General features: G+C 44.4%; 1 protein-coding gene across 3 annotated transcripts in view; it reads right to left on the bottom strand.

Annotated features, from left to right (window-relative positions):
* The window catches only part of FAM168A (family with sequence similarity 168 member A), a 132,378-nt gene that overhangs the window by 48,566 nt on the left and 60,446 nt on the right, over window positions 1–23,366 (bottom strand). For all 3 annotated transcript variants that reach the window (XM_005524081.3, XM_088068984.1, XM_088068983.1), the window contains one exon: window positions 15,900–15,987. In XM_005524081.3, coding sequence (XP_005524138.1) covers window positions 15,900–15,969 — 70 coding nt within the window. In that variant the 5' untranslated portion in view covers window positions 15,970–15,987. The remainder of the gene's footprint in view (window positions 1–15,899; window positions 15,988–23,366) is intronic.

Genomic DNA, 23,366 nt, shown 5'->3' on the forward strand with positions numbered 1-23,366 from the left:
CAGTATCCCATGTTCAGGTGCACTGTGCAATGTAATTATGGCACCCCATGCTGTCCATAGCACCTTCCTCATCCTGCAGCCTGGAGAATTCCCATCCTGGCAAGGTGTGGTTAACAAACCTGCAATGTTTTGGGGTATGTCTGTGTGGTTTTTAATATGAGCACTCAAAACTGCTCCTAGCTACTCCATCCAGGATGAGCAAGGACACTGCACCACTAGAGTGTGAAGGATCTCAGTTCCTGCTTCAGCTTCAGCCACAAAACCATCCTTAAAACTTTAACCCAGTGGGGTTAAGGGCCAAGCAATGGGAACAAAGTAGCACCACTTCTCCAAACACCTTCTCTGAGTGTGCAGCACCATTTGTCTCAAAAGAGCTCTTTGAGGTGTCATTTTTGTTGATCAATCCAATTATGATGGTCATGTGCCACTCAGCAAGGCTGAAATCCCATATAGGAAAAAGGTATTTCAATGAACCTACAGCAGAATTAATTTCAAAGCCCCAAACGTTTTCTTCTTCTAAAGAGTAACAAGGGATACAGGTGAAAAAAATACTTTGAAGGTTGTTGAACAACAAGGAAAAAATGCATAGAAATCCCAAGAAGTTCCTGGTTTAATGATTTCCCAGCAAAGCAGAATTCTGCCACTTTGTCCCACCTCGAGGACTAACAACCGAGTTTGATGTGAACCTCAGGGAAACCTGGTGGGTTCTCAAGCCATGTGTGTCCTTCACTTTCAGATCAGTGGGATCCCAAAGAAAAAGGCTCTGCAAGCCTCAATAAATATGCAAATAGCTTCAAAAGGAGATTAAAACCTTGTCCTGTTTATATAAGTGATGGGTTTGTGCACCGGTAACGAAAGGGACGTCGGCTTTCTTATTTTAACCATTCCTTGAAGGTCATTTCTGCTCAGAAACGGGTTTTTTTGAAGACCTAAGAACTTGTTATATAACAAAGGCAGAGCTAAACATCAAGCTGTGGCTGGTTGGAATTAGTTCACCTGTATCCCGTGTTCCATCGATAGGCACTGCCGAAGGAACCGGCTTCCTGGCTGGAATGTTAATTATTCCCCTCTGTTTCCAGGAACAAGAGCATCGCACGGACAAAAAGAGATTCCTTTCTCCTGCTCTCATTAACCAGTTTCACTTGCTCAGCACATTAATGCAGAGCCAAGGATGATTATACAGGGGCTCACACGAGCTGAATAAATCTGCTTCCCGGACAGATGAGCCAAAGGCACTCGGGAATAACGAGGGCGATGCCGGAAGGAAACCCAGCGGTCCCCGCCGGAGCGTCACCCCAGCCCCACACAGCAAAGGCAGGGATAGACCTGTGCGTGCTTGGGGTCAGGGCTTTCTAAAAATAATCTCGGTCCCAGCATTGATTTTAAACTGTGGGTAGGTTCTTTATTCAGCTGAGGGATTGAAATGACCTTGGTTTCACTGGAAAAATGTGCTGGGATTGACAGCAGGAAAGGAAACGCTCATGGTTAGCGACTGGATCAGTAAACTGGGGACACGCAATGTGTGCAATGCATGGAAATATCTGGACACCTCCCTGTGGAGACTCTTGATTTATACCAGGAGCGAGAGCAAATGGAAAGATTCCTCTAAAAAATAGAGAATAATAAAATAAAAGACTCTAACACTGCCAAATCCTATGGAACCTGCACTGCTTGCCAACAACATTAGAAGTCCCGCCATCCATCAAATCTCCCTGTTCCAGAGAATGCCAAGTCCTCCCGCTTGGCGAAGGTGGATAGAGAAATGCAGGGTGACATTCCCTGCCTTTTGAAGGTGACTGGCTTTGCATTTACTTTGGAAAGTTGCTCTGAAGGAATATGTCAGAAGCTTTAACATCCACACTTCCTAAATATCCAGGAGTCGGGCTCTTCCAGTAGGTAATGTTTGCTCCCATTGCTCCTTGTGCATTTGTTCACAGTCAAAGCCATTCCAGACCTGCAGACTGACAGGAATTCCTGGTCGTTGCAGTACCTCACTTTGTTCCTTAAACACTTCTGAAAGCAAAGATTTTGGGATAAACTTCCCAGGAGAGGTTTCTCCAGGGCAAGAGGGCCAGATGGGTTGGAGCTGCTGCCAGATGGACTGGCCGAGAAGCACCTGGACCACCTTGAGCGGTCAATTAGCCAAGGGAGCCCCAGGGATGATTTAAACATTGCTTAATGTGAGAGCTGGAAGGCAAACAAGGGGATGGATCGATGGCAGTTGAGTCAGTGCCCGGCAGGATTTGATCCCGAGCTTAACGCAAACGCCTCCAGAATTTCCCTTTGCTTGCACACCAGTTCTTCCCGCTCTTTTACACCAGGCTGTGATCCTGAAGACTTTTTTTTCACAGGAATACAGGCTCCTTTCCTCAAACAAGAACATACACGCAGATTTACACTACTTTGTATCTTCCCTGTGCAAGAAGAAAATTTCCCTCTGGAAAAACAAAAGTGAAAATGTTGTCCCTCATTCTGAGCTTCTTCAGGAAGCCCTGGGAGAGATGACCCCAAATTCAGTTAAAACCAAGGATGAGAAACATCTCCTCGAGCTGGAAATTTGATGTAGTGTAATTTTGTTAAAATATCAAAATAGGCTGAGGAAACCAAGCCTGCTCTTTGGGGTGTGTCATCACAGAGAGAAAATCTCCTGGGTGTGTAAAAATTTCACACAGATATTTTTTGTTCCTATGTCTGTGTTTACTCCTAAAGGCAGGGAGCAGGATCTGCATTTGGGAGAAGTTACAAAATCCTGGAATGGTTTGGATTGGAAGGGGCCTTCTACTAGGTCAGGTTGCTTTAAGCTGTGTCCAACATGGCCTTGAACATTCCCAGGGATGGGCAGCCACACTTTCTGTGGGCAACTTCCATAGGAAAATCTGAAAAATTCCCCCTTCCTTCCAAAAATCACATTATCTCCTGAATTTTCTGCTATGTGCAAGTGGAAGGATATTCCATTTTTCCATGCCTGGAGATTTCCCAGTGCACTTCTCCATAGCTGCTGGTCCCAAAGTTGGAGAAAGAACAGATCATGGTAGATTTTTAACCAACATTGTCTCATAAAATTAATTCACTGGTCACAGACATGCAAATAAAAACCAAATAATAATGCCCTTAATAACATGATCAACCCTGAATTAGGCAGGCAGATGGATGAGATGATTGCTGGAGATCCCTTCCAACAGTAATGGTCTATTCTTTCCTGTTCTATTCTATTCCTTGCAATCCTAAATAATGTGAAAAGAACAAAAATCCAAGGAACAAAACCCACTCCATCCCAAAAACATAATCAGTGTTATCAATACCTTACATATATTATATCAGTTATAACCTTTATTACCAATGAACAGCCATTAGAATAAAACAGTGATTGGGGAAAGCTAAAGGGCCTCTTAACCACATGTGGAAAGGGCAAAGGAATTATTCTGGGAACAGCACGTGGCCAGAATTCGGTGGAAACACAGCCACACACCTTGCAATCAACATCAACATAAAATCAGGGTAATTATGCCATGTCCTCTACAAGTAGCAATAAAAAAAAAAAAAGGGATTTATAGATTATTATTTCGATTAAGTGCTCCAGTTTCAGCATCAGGATTTATCTTCCTTGCATCTCACAGGATGCTGAGCAACATCCTGATAAAAATCTTACCACCACTGTTAGTGCTGCAAAAATCCACCTTATTTCACACTCTCCCTTGTATTTGCAGAGTAGAACTGAGCCATCAACCTTCCCAGGAAATCCTGCTGCCAAAATAACCTTACAATCCTAGAGATGAGATGAGGGCTGTGTTATGCAGAAATCATGTTTTATTTGGTTTCTGCATGGAAAATGCAAACTCAGACACACCAGAGAGCAAAAGGACTCTGATGAGCATTGAGATTCTGTAAGCAAAAGGCATTAAAAACTCTTCTGATTGCTCTTATCAGCTGTAAAAAGATTCAGAGCCACCTGAACAGCAAAAGGATTTCATTATCCCAGAGAGAGAAAGATTTCACACCATTTAAAAAGAGATTTTTACCATCAATGATAAGCTCCTGAGCCTCTCTAGAGGTTTAAAATTATTGATAGAAATATTTATCTGTACAAGAGGCTGTGGCTGCCCCATCCCTGAAGTGTCCAAGGCCAGGTTGGATGGGGCTTGGAGCAACCTGGGATAGTGGAAAGTTGAGTGGAGCTCAGAGTTCAGCTGGTATTAATGATACAACAATTTGTCTAAGAAACTCTCACAGTTATTAGATGTGGAAAAAAATCCCCAGTTCAGTAAAAACCCTCACTCAGGGTGTGATGGATACAAATAAAAAGCCTATATAGTCTCAGCCACCTTCCAGAAAGACTTGGGGAAAAAATGAAAGCCCATGGACAAAGGAGGATCGCCAAGTAGTTTTATTTCCCTTTTTACTTGAGATGATTTGTAATATTTTATTAATTTGTAATATATTAATTGTAAGCCAGTAAATGTTCAGCTGATTGAGCAGATGTTACTCCAGTAAAACTTCTTGGTAAATTGACAGATGGGAAAGTTAATTTCTGTGTGGTTTTTTTCCCAAAACAGCCCAGCAACTAAAAAAATACCACTTTATGTGTCCTGTTCAAGCTCCTCTATAGTTTTTCATTTTCCCTTGTAGATCTTTTTTCCCAGTGGCCTGTGCAGAATATGAAATTTTCAGACAGAATTTAATGCAAAAAACCAGAGTCATATGCAAAGAACACAATAAAAAATAGGGTCATAGGCAAAGAATACAAGAGCTCGAGCCCTACAGGAAATGTAAATGTTAAAAATCACACAAGAGAAGATAATAATAATAATAAAAAAGAAGTGCCCACAATACAACAAAAGCAAAGCCACTGCACTGAGCATCCCTCAAGGCTGATGGAGGGATGGGTTGACCTCAGAGGCCTCTGCCTTTCCTGACTTCCAGACTTCTGTGAGGCTCATTAAAGGCTCCAAGCACAAAGCATCAAACACTTCAAGGAAAAGTTGGTCTCCATGGGAATAGAGGACAAACTAAAAATAACCATAAGCCAGCATTTTAACAATTTCGCAGGAGATTGTCATGGCAATGAAGAGAGTTGTAACTTGTTGTCATGATAACCAAAGTTTTAAATTAATGGGAAAGCATTCCACTTCCACTTCATCTTTATTCATAATGGATCCAGCATCTTCCATGGGAGAATTCCACGTTGGTGCCCTCAAGGAACCAGACAGCTTGGGAGAAGCAATGGAGGGATAAAGGACTGTGAGGATTAAAATAAAAATTTAAAACTCCACAGCCAAAGTGAAGCACCAAGATGAGGGAAAAAACCCCAGGGATGAAAATCCTTCGACAGATGAAGGACATTGGGTAGGAATTGTTCCCTGTGAGCGTGGTGAGACCCTGGCACAGAGTGCCCAGAGAAGCTGTGGCTGCCCCTGGATCCCTGGAAGTGCCCAAGGCCAGGTTGGATGGGGCTTGGAGCAGCCTGGGACAGTGGAAGGTGTCCCTGCCATGGCAGGGGGTGGCACTGGATGGGCTTTAAGGTCCCTCCCAACCCAAACCATTCTGGGATTTTGGGACTCAAGTCCCATTTTGACAATCCCTTCTCAAATCAGAGCTCACAGCACATTAAATATCACAAAATGTCCAGCTCCTCAAGACACCCAAAGTAGGGGAAAATAATCTGGATTTCCAGTCCAGAGGATGCTCCAGGGGCTGGAGTCCCTCTGCTCTGGAGCCAGGCTGGGAGAGCTGGGGGTGCTGGGTGTAAGTGACCAACCTGCTGCTCATGCATTCAATGAGACCCTCAATTATATTAATGGGCTCAGAGCAAACCATGCCATGTTTGATGGCAACATAATTGTTGTTTTTGTGGAAAATTGCTTTGCTCACCCTGAAATTACTGTGATAGTTCATTATACTACTGTTTCCTTAACTATTTTAAGGGGAGAGAAAAATTATTCTGGCAACAGAGTGCTTGCACAGAACACCCTTCTCTTCATCTTCAGTGCAACACAGAATAGTCCTCACCTCAACGTAGTTCCTAATTTGAAATAAAAAGAACTAGAGGTAAACAGAAGTTCAGATGCCTAAACACATTAATCTTTCTGAATGAAACTCTTCATTGTTCAGCTGTAAAAATCAAGGTTTTCCCCTATGTGATTTCATTTACAGTCACCATGTGCTTTGCATCTCCTGGGAATGCCACGGAATCAAACTCTTCTCCCCAGAGATGGATGCTCTTTGCTGCCAAACATGAGGTCTCTAATGATGAGGCACAGAAATGTCATTTTGAAGTGTAAATCAATGGCAATAAATCAAGTATAAAGTGGACATTTCCTTTGGTTACTCACTAAAGTGAGTTTTGTAACTGAGCTCTGAAGTTTCACCTGTTACTTCTCCAGGGTTTCTTCCTTGTACTTCTCCTCCCAAACCCTCCCCTTTACTGCTCTCCATCCTCTGAGAGCTCATCTTTCCAGCCCAACTTCTTCATTCTACTTGTTCCTGAAAATGATTTTGTTGAAGAAGAGAAACTTCTCAGAGTTGCTCCCAGGAATGGCTGCTGAGCTGGCAGTTCTCTGGAAGGAGGGGCTGGGGAGCGGCTTTGGAGAGGAGCACGGCCAGCACCAGGGTGGTGGTCACACACCTGGGAATACTGAAATCCTGCTTTTCTTTCCTCAGGTGCTAAGACAGGACCTCAGAACATGTAACACCAGGCTCTGCTGGAGCAGTTCCAGAGGAGGCCCCGGAGCTGCTCCAGGGCTGGAGCCCCTCTGCTCTGGAGCCAGGCTTGGAGAGCTGGGGGTCCTCACCTGGAGAGAAGAAGGCTCCAGGGAGAGCTCAGAGCCCCTTGCAGGGCCTGAAGGGGCTCCAGGAGAGCTGGAGAGGGACTGGGGACAAGGCCTGGAGGGACAGGACACAGGGAATGGCTTCCACTGCCAGAGGGCAGAGTTAGAATGGGATATTTGGAAGGAATTGTTCCCTGTGAGGTTCTGGCACTGCCCCTGGATCCACGGCAGTGCCCAAGACAAGACTGGACAGGGCTTGGAGCAACCTGGGATAGTGGGAGGTGTCCCTGCCCATGGCAGAGGGTGGAACCTCTAAGGCTCCTTCCAACCCAAACCATCCTGGAATTCCATGATCTTCCCTATGTACCACCCGCTCATCACCAAGAGCCCAAGCCTTCAGCCTGCCACAAAAGCTGATTTTTCCCCAGATGAAGGATAGCAGCTCGTTCTGGGAATTCAAAGGGATTTACTAGCCGTGAGGAGGCTGTTGACAAATACATTCCTGTAAAAAGACCCGGAGATGGCGATTCCCACAAGGAAACGAGCACTTCCCACCATCAGCAGAAATCCAGGGGTCGGGGCCGGGGGAAGGAGCGGTGGGGGCAAGGGGAGGACAAGGGAAAAAAGGCTGCAACACTAAAGAGTCTTTCAGGACTCATTTATTCGAGCAGTGCCAAGGCAGCTCACTGCTGCAATATTTTCTTCCTGCACTCAGAGCCAGGGCTTTGGGATCTAATAAATCATCGCTGGCCGCAGAGACATTAAAATTCTAGCCCAGTACTGCATCAGATGAAACGAGGCCGAGTGCCAGCAAGCGCAGGGAGAGAGAAGGGCAGCCACACACACTTTAAAATAAGTATATGAATGCATTTGCATAGAAGCAACACCTGATTTTGGCTTCACACCAGGCTAAGTCTAATGAAACAGAACAGCACGACAGATCTGCGAGTGGATGATCTTTAAGGTCCCTCCCAACCCAAACCATTCTGGGATTCTGTGATTAATAAACTCAACCGCTCCACTTCGGGAAAGCCGATCCCCATTAAATTAGAAATAAGATATTAGGTAGAAAGCACAGTAGGAAAATAGACCCAGTAATTAACAGATCTGGTACAAACCAGAGAATTCTTTCTGAAGCTTATAAAAATCTTTTCCAAGCTTTGGCCAGCTCACGTTTCTGTCTGTGCAAATCTCTGGGCTGTATCACATTGACTGTGCCCGGTGTGAGAAATAATTGTGCACCAGGAGGGAAGAAAAACTCAATATTTAATCTAAAAACATTTTTGCAGAAGTCAAGCCACTAAATTTCAATTTATTACCTTCAACCTGAAAAAACATAACAAGGATCTGACCACTTATTTGCTGTGCAAGATGAAAAAAAAAAAGGTGTGGGGGGAAGGAAAGGCAGCAAATATTAAGGGTTTTCAACGGATCATGAGGCAGCCTTGGAGCTTATTTGCAATCATTTAATTGAAGCACCCGGGGATTTAAGAGGTATTGAATGTGTGGGGTGCAAACATGCACAGAGGAAAACAAGCCAGCATATGAATTTGAACTGCAAGCGGCAGAAAAATATGCAGGAAAAGGCCTTTATTTTAGGATGGGTGAGATTTTAACTGTGAATGAGAGATTCCCTGAAATGCAGGGTGCCAGGGCCAGGAGATGTTTCCATCCTGGTTTATGAAGCCACATCTGCAACTTGCAGAATGACAAGGTCACACTCCAGCTCCATGGAGCCTGTGGCAGACATTCCCAAATTCCCCATCCCTGGAGGGATTTAAAAGCCATGTGGATGTGGCACTCAGGGAAAAGGGACAGTAGTGGCTTTGGCAGTGCTGGGGAACATCTGGACTTGGATCATATTAAAGTTCTTTTCCAACTTCCAATGATTCTGTGATGCTGAAATGGCCAATGTGATTTTGACTTCCTACACAGAGGCTCCTTGTTCAGGAGCAGAGTAAGAGGAATTTAGGAAAAGATATGGAAGCAAAGGGAACATGCAGATAAAGAAGTTTTTAATGGAAAATAATTCTTCATGGCTAAAACAAAGAAAAAGGAGATGGCTCAGAAACACACTAGAAATTAACAAGTCACCCAAACCCAGTTTCATTCTCTGATATACACACACTAAGATATAACAAAAAAACCCTTCAGTAATCAGTTTTAATACTGAATGTGTACTTAATGCCAAAAGTACTGGTTAGAATTTGTCTATATGCAATCTAAGACAGAAATTTGGGAGGGCTCATGCTCAAAAATAAAGCTTCTCTTTTCCCCAGGAGGGTGAAAAACTTCACAAGATGTGCCTGTTCTCTATAAAAGCAATTGAGATACAAGAAATTTCTCTGGTCACTTTTTAGATTCTTTAAATGGAGCACTTTTCTCTTCAAAACATGTTTCCAAGGCCAATTTTTGTTTTTCCCCCCCTATGCTTTCTGCTCCTCTGCCTCACAACTTTTTCCCAGCCCTCTTCAAGCGTGGCCATTTAATCTTTTTTGTTTCTTTTTCACCACAAGGAAAACCAAAATCAATATTGCAGCCAAGAAATGAGGCAGAAATAAACCAGTTGCATGGACTCAGCCGAGCCTAGATGAGGAGAAGGCCCACAATGAGGTCATTTGGGAAAACAGAACATAAGTTTGTTTGCTTTTAAGATCTTATTCTGTTTCTTCACAACACAGGGGGACTCAAAAGCCTGTAAAACCTTCTCCAAACAGTTAAAAAACAAGGGGTGAGGGATGTTTCTATCAACTCCTTGGAAGGCTGGCATCATTTGGACCAATCTCCAAATGAGCTGAGTGGATGTCATGAATTATTTTAGAACCACAGAGTTATTAAGTATAGAAAAGCCCTCCAAGACCATCAAATCCAATTGTTCCCCAGCCAAGGCCACCATTGCCCCATGTCCCAAGTGCCACATCCACATGGCTTTGGAATAATTCCAGGGATGATGATTCCACCATAGCCCTGAGCAAACTCTGCAACTCGCAAAGATCCCTAATCTGACTCAAACCCCTCTGCTTCCTTCTCCCAAAAAACTACTCCTCCCTCCTTCCCTTAGCAGTTTCACGCTTTTTACAACCTCAAGAGAGTCCCTGAGCTAATTCATTAGGAAGATGGTGATTTATCCATCGTTGATCTCAGTGCTGAAACTCAGCAAATTCCAACACTGAGGAATTCAGCAAGTTGTTTGGAAGTATTCCCGTACGAAAATCACGCATTCAAACATAAAAACAATGAGAGCCTACACAAGTCACAGCTCATTCTTCTCCCAGTCAAGTAGGATTTTCCTGTCTGCTCTATACACACCAATTAATAAACATGAAGAAACGCCAGAGGAAAAATATTCACTGTATCCACTTCATACATTTTTAATCACCCTGAAATCAATTCAACACCCTGAACACGGTTTAGAATTCCTGTTTTACAGACCCAGTAAGCGATGGATCGCCTAATTAAATCCAGAAGTGGCATTTCCCAATCAATGGAAGGGACTGACATGCATGCACATCTTAGAGCAGAAGGAGAAGCAAGGAGAGAGCACCTCAGCCCTGCCATTTGCCTCGACTTCCTCAGTGCTCCCCATGAAAATGCTGAGAAATGGCAAAAAGAAAGAGGAAAAAATATAAAGTTCATCCCCTTTCACAGAGCAGTTGTGAAAGAACTTGGTTTGTGTGGCCAAAGAGCTGATCTCCCATCAAAGTCCTAGCATTTCCAGAGAATAATACATCCAAATTATAATTGTGAGTTAATAAGGAAGGCTGAAATCATGCCTAGAATTATCTTTGTCCCACAGAGAGTATGCAAAGGAGGATTAAAATTCGACAGCAGAAATCCTATTGGAACATTCTGTCTCCTACAACATCGAAGGCCACTGACTTTCAACACCACAATAAATTAAAGGAACAGTCAGGAGTAAATGAGGTCACTCCTCACATGTGCAGTTGTGTCTGAGCTTCAACAATGAATACAAATGACAGGGATTAGGACAGGAGGACAGGAATACACGTGAGAATCCTTTACCTCCTGTCCTGCCAACAAAACCAATGGCTGGAGGGCACGGATTCCCTCTGTTCATCATTATGTCCAAACAAATGTTTTGGTTTCACCTTGGGGAAGAAAAAATGAGAAAACTTGGGAATTTTCAACTTGAGAGTGCTGCAGACAGCCCAATTCAGGGATATGTCTTGCTCTTCAGGAGCATGAAGGTCCTGTGCAGGAAAGCCTCTCTGCTCTGGAGCCAGACTGGGATAGCTGGGGGAGTCCAGATTCTCCTGGAGAGAAGAAGGCTCCAGGGAGAGCTCAGAGCCTAAGGGGGCTCCAGGAGAGCTGGAGAGGGACTGGGGACAAGGCATGGAGGGACAGGACAACAGGGAATGGCTTCCCAGAGGGCAGGGATAGATGAGATATTGGGAAGGAATTGTTCCCTGTGAGGGTGGGCAGGCCCTGGCACAGGGTGCCCAGAGCAGCTGTGGCTGCCCCTGGATCCCTGGGAGTGTCCAAGGCCAGGCTGGATGGGGCTTGCAGCAGCCTGGGACAGTGGGAGCTGTCCCTGCCCAAGGCTGGGCATTGGAATGAGACGTTCTTCCAGGTCCCTTCCAGAAACCATTCCAGGATTCTGTGAGCATCTCTCTCGAGCAGGCGCTGCCGCAGCACGACCTGAGCACGCTGGAGCGACGTGACATAAACCCCTTGGAGACTTCCCACCCGGCTCCGCATCTTTGGGCTCTTGGATTTTATTACCATTTATTATTTAGGAATAACTCCCCCGAACACAGAGTCAGCCTAGCGGAGGTTCATGAATCACAGCATCTTATCAGCATATTAATCAGCTCCTGGTAGGGAGAGGGAAAACGGTGTGAGCTATCACAAACACTTTATCGTTTCACGCTTGAAGTCAAACAAGCTCCAGGAGAGACTGATTCTTCATCCCTGATTCCACACCAATGGGCTAATCTATTTACTGCAGCACTGCTGCCTCCCTGGAGTGGGATGGGAAGGGTAACATGCCAAAGGAAAACCAGGTGCTTCAGCAGCTCCCGTTTGGGGCAGGTCAAGTGAATTCTACCAAGAACAAAAAAGCAAATTGGAGGCCTTAAATACATTTTAAAATTAGCCTCAATTAAAACAACAGCTTACATGAAGATCCAACTTAATTACAGTCTGGTTTAATTAAATAGTAAACAACGCTGAAACACTGCCGCTGATGTTCCAAAATCCATGGAATTAGCGGAGTGGAAGCCGTCACCAGCTGGGCACGAGGAGCCAGGACTTGGAGCACAAACCTGGCACTGGGCAGATGTAGCTCTGTCTGCAGCCAGAATATTCTCCCTGTGTCACCTTCCCTCAGCTCAATGGCTGCTCATCCAGCAGCAGGAAACACTGCCAGCAGAAGTTATTCCCCTCCTCTTTCAGTTTCCAATGAAAAACGGGAAAGAGGGTGAAATTCGACAGATCTGGGTGTTCCAAGGACCCCAAAAATGAGACACAAGAGGAAGCCACCAGTGCTTAATAAATCCCTTCGTTCAAACACAGGCATTGTTTTCATAAACATCTCTCCTATGAGTTGAATAATGAGTTGATTTTATCTCACCAAGTAACTGTATTTTAAAACTTCCTTTTTTTTAAACTTAAATTATTATTTCCCATAAAAATCCAGATAAGCCAGACCACACTTGAAAAATTAGTTAGGAAATAACTGTCCTTCACACTTCCACTAAGGAAGATCAAAATGGAAAAATCACGAATCTGAATAAACGGATGGTTCATCAAGTACTTGAGTATGTGCCAAGGATTTCCCATTCTCCCTAACTCAAGGATTTCCTATTTTCCCTAACAGCCAATCTGGCAGAAAAAATTGGATTATTTATCTTGCAATGGACCTCTCTCCCTGCTCTGCCAGAAAACAACGCAGAATGAGAAGAAAACCAGATTAAAACTCATTATTTCAGCCTAAAGCTATTTTATAAATAAAAATAATAAACAAAATATTAAGTAGTATAAAGCATTCACAATTAGCACAAAAAAAACCCCAAAACACAAAAGGATAGATTTCAACCTGCCAGTATCCTGATTACTATCCCTTCTTTCTTTTTGCCTCTATCCCACCTGAGTTTTATCCCACAGCTCTTTTCATAGCTGCTCAGACCACCCTCAGGAGTTGCCTATCTTTTCTCTACAGAGGATAAAATTTAAATTTTCTCCTCCACATTCACTATAGAACTTTGGGTCTTTCATTACATATCCAGACAAATTCAGATTTAACAGGGTTTGTAATACTATTTACCCAGAAAACAAACAAACAAACAAACAAAAAAACCAAAAAAACCCCACACAACCAAAAAACTCTCCTGTTAAATGCTCTTTGACTTCTGTTTTGGGAATTCACTGTAGGAGTTCAGCCCACTGACTCCTCACCTTCCAACTGGACAATGGAACAACCCAGCAGGAATATTCCTGCTGTGCTGCCCTCCATTTATTTCTTTGTTTTACCACTGACATAAATGAAGACCTTTTTTTAATTTTTCCTGTCTGATCTGCCTCCAACTTTTTCCTCCAAGATTATCCTGCACATCCCACCACTGATTTCTGTGCATTTACCACAAATTCTGGAAGACAAATGTCTGAAGAATGGTTTGGGATGAAACCAGTTTCTGGGAGCCACCTCCTCCTGATCCCTGCATGGATCAGAGCTGGCACAAGTTGGCCAAGTCAAATTTACAGAGTTCAGAGCACAGCAGGAATGTCACAGTGATCAACCAGCAGGTTATTTTAGAAGACAACATGCCATTAATGTTAGCACTTGGCTAACTCCAAAAGGAGTCATGCAGAATTCATGTGTTCAAGCCCAGGTTGGATGGGGCCTGGAGCAACCTGGTCTATGGAAGGCGTCCCTGCCCATCACAGAGGGTGGAATTCAGACGAGATTTGAAGTCCCTTCCCACTTAAACCATTCTGAAATTCCATTAATTTCTTCATCTAAAGCAGAATTCTTCCTCTAAAATTCTTCAAGAAAGGTCAAGGTCCAAATTCTGACCAATCTGCGCCTCAATATTTAAATTAAACTGTCATATCAAGTGCCAGAAAACAACTTCTAAGACACCCAGGATTGTATGAAGGCAGATACAGAAACATACATTGAACGGATATTAAGGTGGAGCTTTAAGCACATGCCAAAAAAAAAATCAAAGTAAAGTGTGAGAGAAGTAGCCTCTTGTGGCTAGAAAGCCACAAAATTCCTGTTATTTCCAGAGTAGGAAAATAACTGTGCACTTATGAGCTCATTCTATCACCCAAGCGCTGCTGGAGTCCACAGTCCTCTCACAATGGGGAGATTTTTGAAGAGACTTTTTCACAGAGATTGTTTTTTTTTTCAAGCCTCTCGTGCTTTGACTGTGAGACCAAAAGTTCCCCCAAGCTACAGTATCTCCAACAAAGCAGCTGCATAAATTGGAGTGGGAAAAAGAAAGGAATGAATAAAAATGGGGCAAAACGCCTTTGAAGAACTCTCTGCTCTGCAGAGTCTCAGACAGGGCTCCGCACAGCCCCACGGATCCAGCACCTGGAAGCGCTGCCAGACTCAACCAGAATATTCCATGCACAAAGTAGCTGAGAGTATTTGATGTTCATTCCCATTTGCTGGTGACCAATCTCCTCCACAAAAGCACATTCCCAAATAATTCCACACAATAGGTGAAAGTCAACACACCCAACTGGCAATGCAAATACAAAGCAGGAAAGCCCTAACACAACATGACACCCAGTAGCTGACTACATTCCCCAAAATGGGTATAAAAAGGAGTTTTCCAGGGGTGATTTTGTCATCAGAGGGTTACAAGATCAGAGCAAGTCAAGGTGAACATAAACCACAGGGAAAACCAGATACACCTGAACCGGGATTTTCTTTTTCCGAAGCACAGTTTCTCTCCCAACTGAATTATTTCCACTTTAGCTCCTCACTAGTTACATAATTATGGTAAACATCTTTCAAGGCTGGCCTTTTATTGAGTTTTAAGGATAACATTTTTAGACAACTCAGTTCTAAAGAAGGTTTCAAACAGACATCAGACTTGCTCTTCCACATGAGATTAACCCAACCAAAGCACAACTTGAAATAAAAAAAAATCAGTCAATAATGTAGCTTAAGTCACCATCTGTCACAAGAAGGGAAGGTGCGGGAAGGTGCGGGAAGGTGCGGGAAGGTGCGGGAAGGTGCGGGAAGGTGCGGGAAGGTGCGGGAAGGTGCGGGAAGGTGCGGGAAGGGAAGGGAAGGGAAGGGAAGGGAAGGGAAGGGAAGGGAAGGGAAGGGAAGGGAAGGGAAGGGAAGGGAAGGGAAGGGAAGGGAAGGGAAGGGAAGGGAAGGGAAGGGAAGGGAAGGGAAGGGAAGGGAAGGGAAGGGAAGGGAAGGGAAGGGAAGGGAAGGGAAGGGAAGGTGCGGGAAGGTGCGGGAAGGGAAGGTGCGGGAAGGGAAGGTGCGGGAAGGGAAGGTGCGGGAAGGGAAGGTGCGGGAAGGGAAGGGAAGGGAAGGGAAGGGAAGGGAAGGGAAGGGAAGGGAAGGGAAGGATAGGGAAGGGCAGGGAAGGGAAGGGTAGGGAAGGGAAGGGAAGGGAAGGGAAGGGAAGGGAAGGGAAGGGAAGGAAGGGAAGGGAAGGGAAGGGAAGGGAAGGGAAGGGAAGGGAAGGGAAGGGAAGGGAAGGGAAGGGAAGGGAAGGGAAGGGAAGGGAAGGGAAGGGAAGGGAAGGGAAGGGAAGGGAAGGGAAGGGAAGGGAAGGGAAGGGAAGGGAAGGGAAGGGAAGGGAAGGGAAGGGAAGGGAAGGGAAGGGAAGGGAAGGGAAGGGAAGGGAAGGGAAGGGAAGGGAAGGTTCTGAGGGAAACCTTCCTGCTGACTGTCCCAGCAGCTGCCTGCATTTTTGTTAATCTAAAGAAAATCCCTTTGGATCCTTTTCCTTAGGATTTCCAGGGCATCCTCTTTGCTCTAACTCTTCTCACCACCCTCACTGCACTGGCTTTGCTGAAGGGTTTTTCCTGCAGGTCACGCTCCCATCTGGCTCCCCGATGGGAAATCTTTCTCCCTCATTAAGGGATTAACCACCACCCCACACAGACATTCAGGGAAAGCCACAAGCCCTGTCCTACCTGTATAGGCCATGTTCTTCGGGTTTCCGTAGGGAGCCCCAGGTTGGACGGGGCTGTAAACAGGATTCATGGTGGAAGACCAGGAACTCTGAGGACAAAAGAAAAGCAGAGTTGAGACGGTTGCCTTACACTGGCTCCTGAGCCGCTGTCTGTGCAGACTTCTGATAGCATCACCCTGTTAGAATTCCAGACACAGAAAGCTGTGAAGGAAGGGATTTACAACCAGACATTACAACCAGATAGCATATTTAATAATTCAAGTTTTGGATCTCTCCGTTAATTCCCACAACTTCTCCAGCGCTGCATATTCTGCCTACAAATGTACCCGGAGCAGATTCATCTTCCACATCCCTGCTCCAGGGGGGCTCAGGACTCATGACCCCACTTCCAGCTTGCTATGAACAAAGAGGAGGAGCCTCAGAGTCAGGCAAGGAATTCTCCCCCTTGGAAGAGCGAGCAGTTCTTGGGTGATAAAACCAACCCTGCCCAAGACCTGACCTTTCCGAAAGCAGCAGATAAAAGACCACTTGCCGCTGGCGAGATGGAGAAGGGTGACTCTTGGTGAGCTTTCAGCGTGAGCTGACTGTGAAAACCTGGAGGCCGAGGCTTGGATCCTGTGTGGGGCTGGGCAGGGCCACCCCCTCATCCCACCCGTGTCCCATGGGGAGACTGACACAAAGCTTATGTGAGCAAGGAGACTTCCACAGCCTTTGTGCTCCTCTTTCCAATAAAGACCATGAAGCCAGGTCAGCTTCTTGTGGGTTTTATCAAGAGGAATGCAAGTAATTTGGGAATTTGTGTCTAACTGTCAGTTAGGCAACTGGCTCAGTTAATGATCTTAATGAAGCACATTCTCAATTCTGATTAATGGGAAAATCAGTCATTAAGCTTTATTAGGCTATGCACTTGTCTCCACAGCTATCTAGTGTTAATTTCACACCAGAACCAAGCCCATCTTGCTTCAAAATCTGGGGATTTTGTTAAAATGTGTTATTTTACAGTTCATAAATAACACCATTCTCTTCAAACAAGTCCCTCATGATGGGGACACAATTTATTAGATCATTAACTCCTTCCGCTTTACCTCTGGAGAGTAAACAAGTCAAACTTTAAATGTGTTAAATGTTAGCACCGATTGACTTGACAACAATTAGTGCTTAATTAATTAGCTGTCCCTCCACCCCCAAGTTAGCACTGAAGGAGCCATTCTCAAAGCAAAGGAAATCAGGGTTATAAGCAAGTGGGAAGAGACAGGGAGACTTGGAATTCCATCAGTGGCTTCACTAACACACAGCAGAGCATTAAGATCTTTAAGAAAATCAGAGTAAGACCAGGTTGTCCAGAGAAGCTGTGGCTGCCCCATCCCTGGAACTGCCCAAGGCCAGGTTGGACAGGGCTTGGAGCATCTGATCTAGTGGAAGCTGTCCCTGCCCATAGCAGGGGTGGGACTGGATGAGATTTAAGGTCCCTTCCAACCCAAATCATTCTGTGATTTTATGAAATAAAATTTCTGAGGGTAATTCTTCACCTTTCCGTTGTTCCTCACCAAAAACCACCCAGTGACAGCTGGACCTGCTCCCAGACAGGGCAGGAATCACGGCTGCTTTTCTAAAGTGCCTTTTCAAAGCCAGCACCATTTCATTTGTTCTCTTGTGTGTGTAAAGAGTATAAAAAAAAAATCATAATTTGGGAGGGGAAAAAAAGACTGCCTATGTGTGGCTTGCATTAGGTGTTGTACCAAATGGTAAAAGCAAAATACTCTTACTGAGAAGGATGAAAGAAAATGCTTTTTCTCCCAGATAAAAAGGTTGTAATCGTGGTGGGGGCTTGAGAGCTTGTGAGGAAGAGGTTTGTGCTTCCTCCCTACTTTGTATGCAAGGTGGGATTTCCAGACAGCAGGAAAGAGCCCCTGCAAACGGCATTTGGGAAGGATGATTTTCTCTCCCATTCTGCAAGACAATGCCATCTGAAAATACATTTGAAATTCATTGCAGGCACCATGTTGTGGCATTGAAACAGCTACACTGAAATGGGAATAAAACAGGATTAGCAAAATTAAACCTCCTGCACCGCCAGAACCTGCAGAGTTCGCTTGTGGCCATGAATACCCAACAAAAAGACTACTAAAAATTAATTATAAACAGACAAACACCAGTGCTGTTCTATTGCAGGAGCTTCCAATGCTTCCTAATCCCTGAGACAGCAACGCTCAGTTGCTCCTAGAGACTCCAGCAAGGAGTAACTCCAGCAGGAATGCCATGGGAATAAGCTGATGGCAAACAGTCTTGGGATACTTTGTGGCTGTAACCTGGTTACCTTTTCATCTATTTTAGCATTCCTGTGGAAGTGCAGGACACGCTCCCATCGCAGGAGGGAAGGGCACGTGAAGGGCAAACAGAGCCACAAGGGAGGTTGGGAATGGGTCGCTGTGGCCTTGGCAGCGCTGGGGATTGGTTGGACTCCACGACCTTGGAGGGCTTTCCCAACCTTAATGATTCTGTGATTCCATGAGTGTGTCCCCCACCCCTGGGAATCGGGAATCACCACATCTCCGAGCTCCTACAGACACGGGACACCAGGAACACCGCATCCCACTGTTTTTCTCCATCACTGGTTTACTTTGTGCCTTTGGAAACACCATGCCCAGATCCCCCCATCTCCATAGGGGGGTTTGCAGCCCCCATCATCATGGTTGGAAAAGATCTCCAAGATCATCAAGGGCAACCTCTGACCAAATATAAAACCTAAAAGAATAAAGCAGGCATGGAAAATCCAGGAAGCTAATGAAGTTATTATCATTATCTTTTCACAATAAAGGAATGAAATATTTTCGAAATATTTTGAAATTAAATATATTGAAATACATATTCAATAATATATTATAATTATATATAATATAATATATTATTGAATATATAATGAAATCTATTTTGCAGGGTTTCCAAACAGTGACATGGCCAAGAGAGTCTTTCAGGCTCTCCAAAAACAAAATAGCAGCTCTGAACTTAAAAAGGAGTAAACAATGGAAATGGGAGCTGTTCTGAGCAACAGACATTTTTCCATTTTCTTTCAAGTCATTCCTTGTGTCAAGGTGATTTTCCCTTTAAACTCCCATTGCCTTGGTTTTTGTGGCACTGGGATGCAATGCCTTTTGAGAGACTCATTCTTTACACTCCGGAGAGAGGGTGGTATTTTCTCTATGTGCCAAAAGTAATTTATTTCACATCAGGTGGCACAGAACCAACATGAGAGAGTATGAACAAAGAAAAGAGATACTTTTCTTCCTTGACCTGCACATCACCTCTTTAAATGAATTTTATACAAATTGCATGCTAATAATATTCAGCCAAAGTCTCCTTGAACATGAAAAGGCCTCCTGACCTTACACTCCATGCAAATTCCACTAATTTTCTGACAATTTTTCACTTAAATCGTTTGAAGCTTGACCCTCACTTGGGATCCACCAAACAATAATTAAATTACCTTCCAATTTATCTGTTAAAGGTTAATTTAGGCAAGTGACAAGGGTATATCCCACCTTTCCCCAAAAACGTCTGGGACAGCAGGCACGAGCTCAGAGATACGTTTCCACAATGAGCAGCTTCTTCTTTAATTTATTCTTTTTTTAGCAACACCTGAACTTAAGAGTTGATTGAACATCTCTCATCTTCCACTGTCCCAGGCTGCCTTCTCCTCTCCCAGCTGATGTCAACCTTCCCAGCGGAGGGAAAGAACTAAACCTCATGGAAATGCCTTGGAGCAAGGGATTTCACTACAGCACTTGACCTTCCTGATCTCAAAAACCAGCAAATGGAAAACAAAGCTGATCCCAAAATCCTACAGTCCTACAGCATCTTCCATCAGATCCACCTCCAAACCAGGATAAGAGCACTCAGATCTTCACTGAGGAGACACAGGAGAGTGTCCTGGGAGACAAAACCCCAAGGAGACACATTCACATCATCTACTGTTTCCTCTGAGATGAAGAGCTAAATAAATCCACACACTTCCAATGGAGAAAAGCCTGACATCTCTATCAGCAACAAGCCCTTTTGTCTTCATTGGATGAAAAATGAAATAGATAATTTATAAGCACAAAGCAGCTCTTGACTTTGGAATTTGCTGACCTCAGACTGCCCAAAAAATAAATGCTGAGGCAGGAAAAATCTCAACCTTTCATTTGCTGAAGTTTACGATCTGCTTAAAAGCCAGAGGATCAAAAAATGATAATTCAGTTATTAATTCAATTTTATATTATAGACTACATATTGATATATTGTAAAGGAAATTCCTGTCCTCCCTGAAAAGGACTAGGAAGATGAGATCATTTGTTGCACAGGTGAACCTGAACATGGGTGGCAAAATATCTGTACATTGTGTTTGCCTATTTGAATTAGGCAGAGCTTACACAAACACCCCTTTGAGCCTAAATAAATGAGAAATTATTGAATAATAGACTCAAAGACTGGTTTGGATTGGGAGGACCTTAAAAGTCATCCAGTTCCAACCCCCTGGCACGGGTAGGGACACCTTCCACCAGACCAGGTTATTCCAAGCCCTGTTCAACCTGGCCTTGAACCATTTCCTCCACAAGAAATTTAAGGATGAGAAAAACCAAAAGATTCTGGCACAGCTGGGGCTATATTAACTTGTTTCCAGTGAAGAAAATGTCTTAATGCAGATGAATTCCTTGCTGAAAATTCCCAGCTTTTTATCTGCAAGTCTGATGGGTTTCACCAGCAGGTAACCAATAAATACATGTATTTTTTAAAAGATCTAACATCTCTGCCCCAGTGAGTCCCAAACCATTCTCAGCAGTTCTCAAACAACTTCCTTGATATATTCCTATTAACTTCTCTAACTTGAGGCCTTGCTGACTTTCCCTTTGGAGATGAACCCTGCTATACTCTTGTACTTGGTGCTCTCCAACTGAGCCACGGCTTCCTCCAGCTGATTATCTCCATTCTTTTATCTTCCCTATCCTACTTCATTATGTTCTGCTGAAAAGGCTTCCTGGAACATGCAGCTTGAAGGCACTTCTCTCTTCTCCTTCCTTTCCACAAGCACTGCCTTGGGAGATTTGGGTTGGCCACCAGGAAAAACCTGGATTATAAACATCTATCCCACAACATCACCCAGTCACTACAAAAAACAAACCAAAATATTCTTGGTTATCTTTCTTATCTGAGCCTTCTCAAGCTGCTTTAGACCTCTCTCCCAGCCAACCACTGCTCCTCCTCCTAAGAGAAGCTGCACTGCAGGAGTCAGACAGAACAACCAGACACAAAAGCAATATCCATAAAAAGACAATTTCTCACACTAATAAATATAATCTTCCCCCCTTCCCAGCTCTTTAAAAATTGATCACCTCTCTGGCTTTGTTTTACAGATGCAGAGAAGATGCAGGAGAGCACGTTCAAGGGTGAGTTCACTGGAAGCATTGGAATAGGTGGAATAACCACCCCTGGAAGAGTTCAGGGAACACGGGTCAGTGGTGCTCTTGGCCTGGATTCACAGTTGGATTCAACAGCCTAAGAGGAATTTTCCAACCTAAGTGATTCCATGATTCTAAGGTAAACCAGACCATACTGGCAGGACCGAGATTCAGGTGCAATACCCACTTTCCATCACATTATCCTCCAAGATAGCTCCAAGCTTTAATTTATGTTTTACTCCAAAATTTCCAACCACTACCACTAATTACCCTCCCTCCATTTCTATAATTACTCCCCCCAAAATGGGAGAATCACTTTGAAGCTGTATCTTGAATATTGAAAACATCTTCCCATGGATTGCAGCAGGATAAACATCTAAATTTGTCTGGGAGTCGATCACACCCTACAAAGTTGGCACATCAGCAATACAATCTTCCTGGAATTAAAATCAGATGAGGGCAGAGATGTCCTTTTAATGACAGATGGGTGAGGTTTCCCTGGGCTTTGTTTGGTCAAATCCAGTGTGCTGCAGGTTTTGGCTGTAATTTGTTACTTCCAGTCATGGTTGTTCCTTGTTATTCCCTAACAATCTTCATCCAGGTCCTGTTTTCTGGTCACTTCTGGGATTTCTTCTCTGGTCAAGATTGGAAACCAGTCAGGCAACCCAAGGCGGGGTTGAAGAGCAGCTCCAGCCCCACTTTCCCATCAGACAGCACAGGAAATCTCTCCCTGTCCTCTTCTCTGCTCACGTTGATGGATGGACCCAGATGGGATTTAGAGACTGAGAAACAGGAAGATGAACAGTGCAAACGGAGGGGATTGATCCTCCTTCCTTCAATATTTTTGAATCTTCGTTCTGAAACAAAGCAGTACCAAGGAAGATGAAGGAGGGCCCAGGCTAAATCCGTCAGCAGAAAGGGAGCTTTGGCAAGAAGTTTGTTTATCGTCGTCTTTTTGTAACTTCATGTTGGCAAGAGGCACCGTGTTAACAAGCCCAGGAGCCTGAAAGTCTTTCCCATCCATAGGACAGGCAGACGGTGGCATTCCCTCACTCCATTTGGAAACCAAGCTACATGGAAGGAGAAAAACAGACTCCAGATTTATGTTGGGCTTGATGTGCCCCATCAAAACCCAGAAAATATATGGGGCAACTTGGTACTACTTGAAAAATAAGCAAAAGAAGTTGCTGACTTTTGGGGGGAAAGCTGCCAAGTGATGAATAAACAGAACTCAAATTAAGAAATTTGCAACAATCATAGGCAGAGTTCAGGCAGGCGTTTAACTTCCTAAGGAAATATGGGACAGCTCAGGCTAAAAAAAAACAGGGATGCACACCAAAGGCAGTGGTGTTGCAATTATTATTACAAGCCTTCAAAATAAAGATTGTTCAATGTGAAAATATGAAATTAAATAGTTGGTTGAAATGTCAAAGACCCACTTCATCACATCTAGCTCTCAAAGACTGAAGTGGGAGATCAGCTGTTCTACAGCTCAGTCCTCTCCCCTTGCCCACAACAGCTTGGCATTCTTTTCCCAGAGACTAAGCAGTGCTGGTGGGGACCACTGCCTGGTCACCACATCCCAAATCCAAGGGTCTCCATGACCAACCTGTGCTGTGTTCCTGGGCAGAAGAGCCATCTTTCAGCATCCATCTCGCCATCAGGAATGCTGACATCCTTCCAGGCCAGGCTGGAGGGGGCTCAGAGCAACCTGGGCCAGTGGGAGGTGTCCCTGCCCACAGCAGGGGATGGCACTGGAGGAGCTTTAAGATCCCTCCCAACCCAAGCCAGTCTGGGATTCCTGGATTCTGCACCTATGCCCTACTGCTCTAGTATTTATCCAATTCACATCCTCTGGAATTCTGTCCTACTTGGCATTTCTTTCACAGACTCTGAGCCTAATCCTGCAGAAATATGCAGTGACACAGCACATAACCAGCACAACAGAAAAGCAAGCTGACACAGATGACCACGACAGAAATCTTTAAATGAAGGCTACAGATGTCTGTAAAGCTGTCCTAGGCCTCAAACAC

The sequence above is a fragment of the Pseudopodoces humilis genome, chromosome 2 (genome assembly GCF_049639895.1).
Source record: "Pseudopodoces humilis isolate 2021_Gansu_Grassland_sample_001 chromosome 2, ASM4963989v1, whole genome shotgun sequence".
Taxonomy (NCBI): domain Eukaryota; kingdom Metazoa; phylum Chordata; class Aves; order Passeriformes; family Paridae; genus Pseudopodoces; species Pseudopodoces humilis.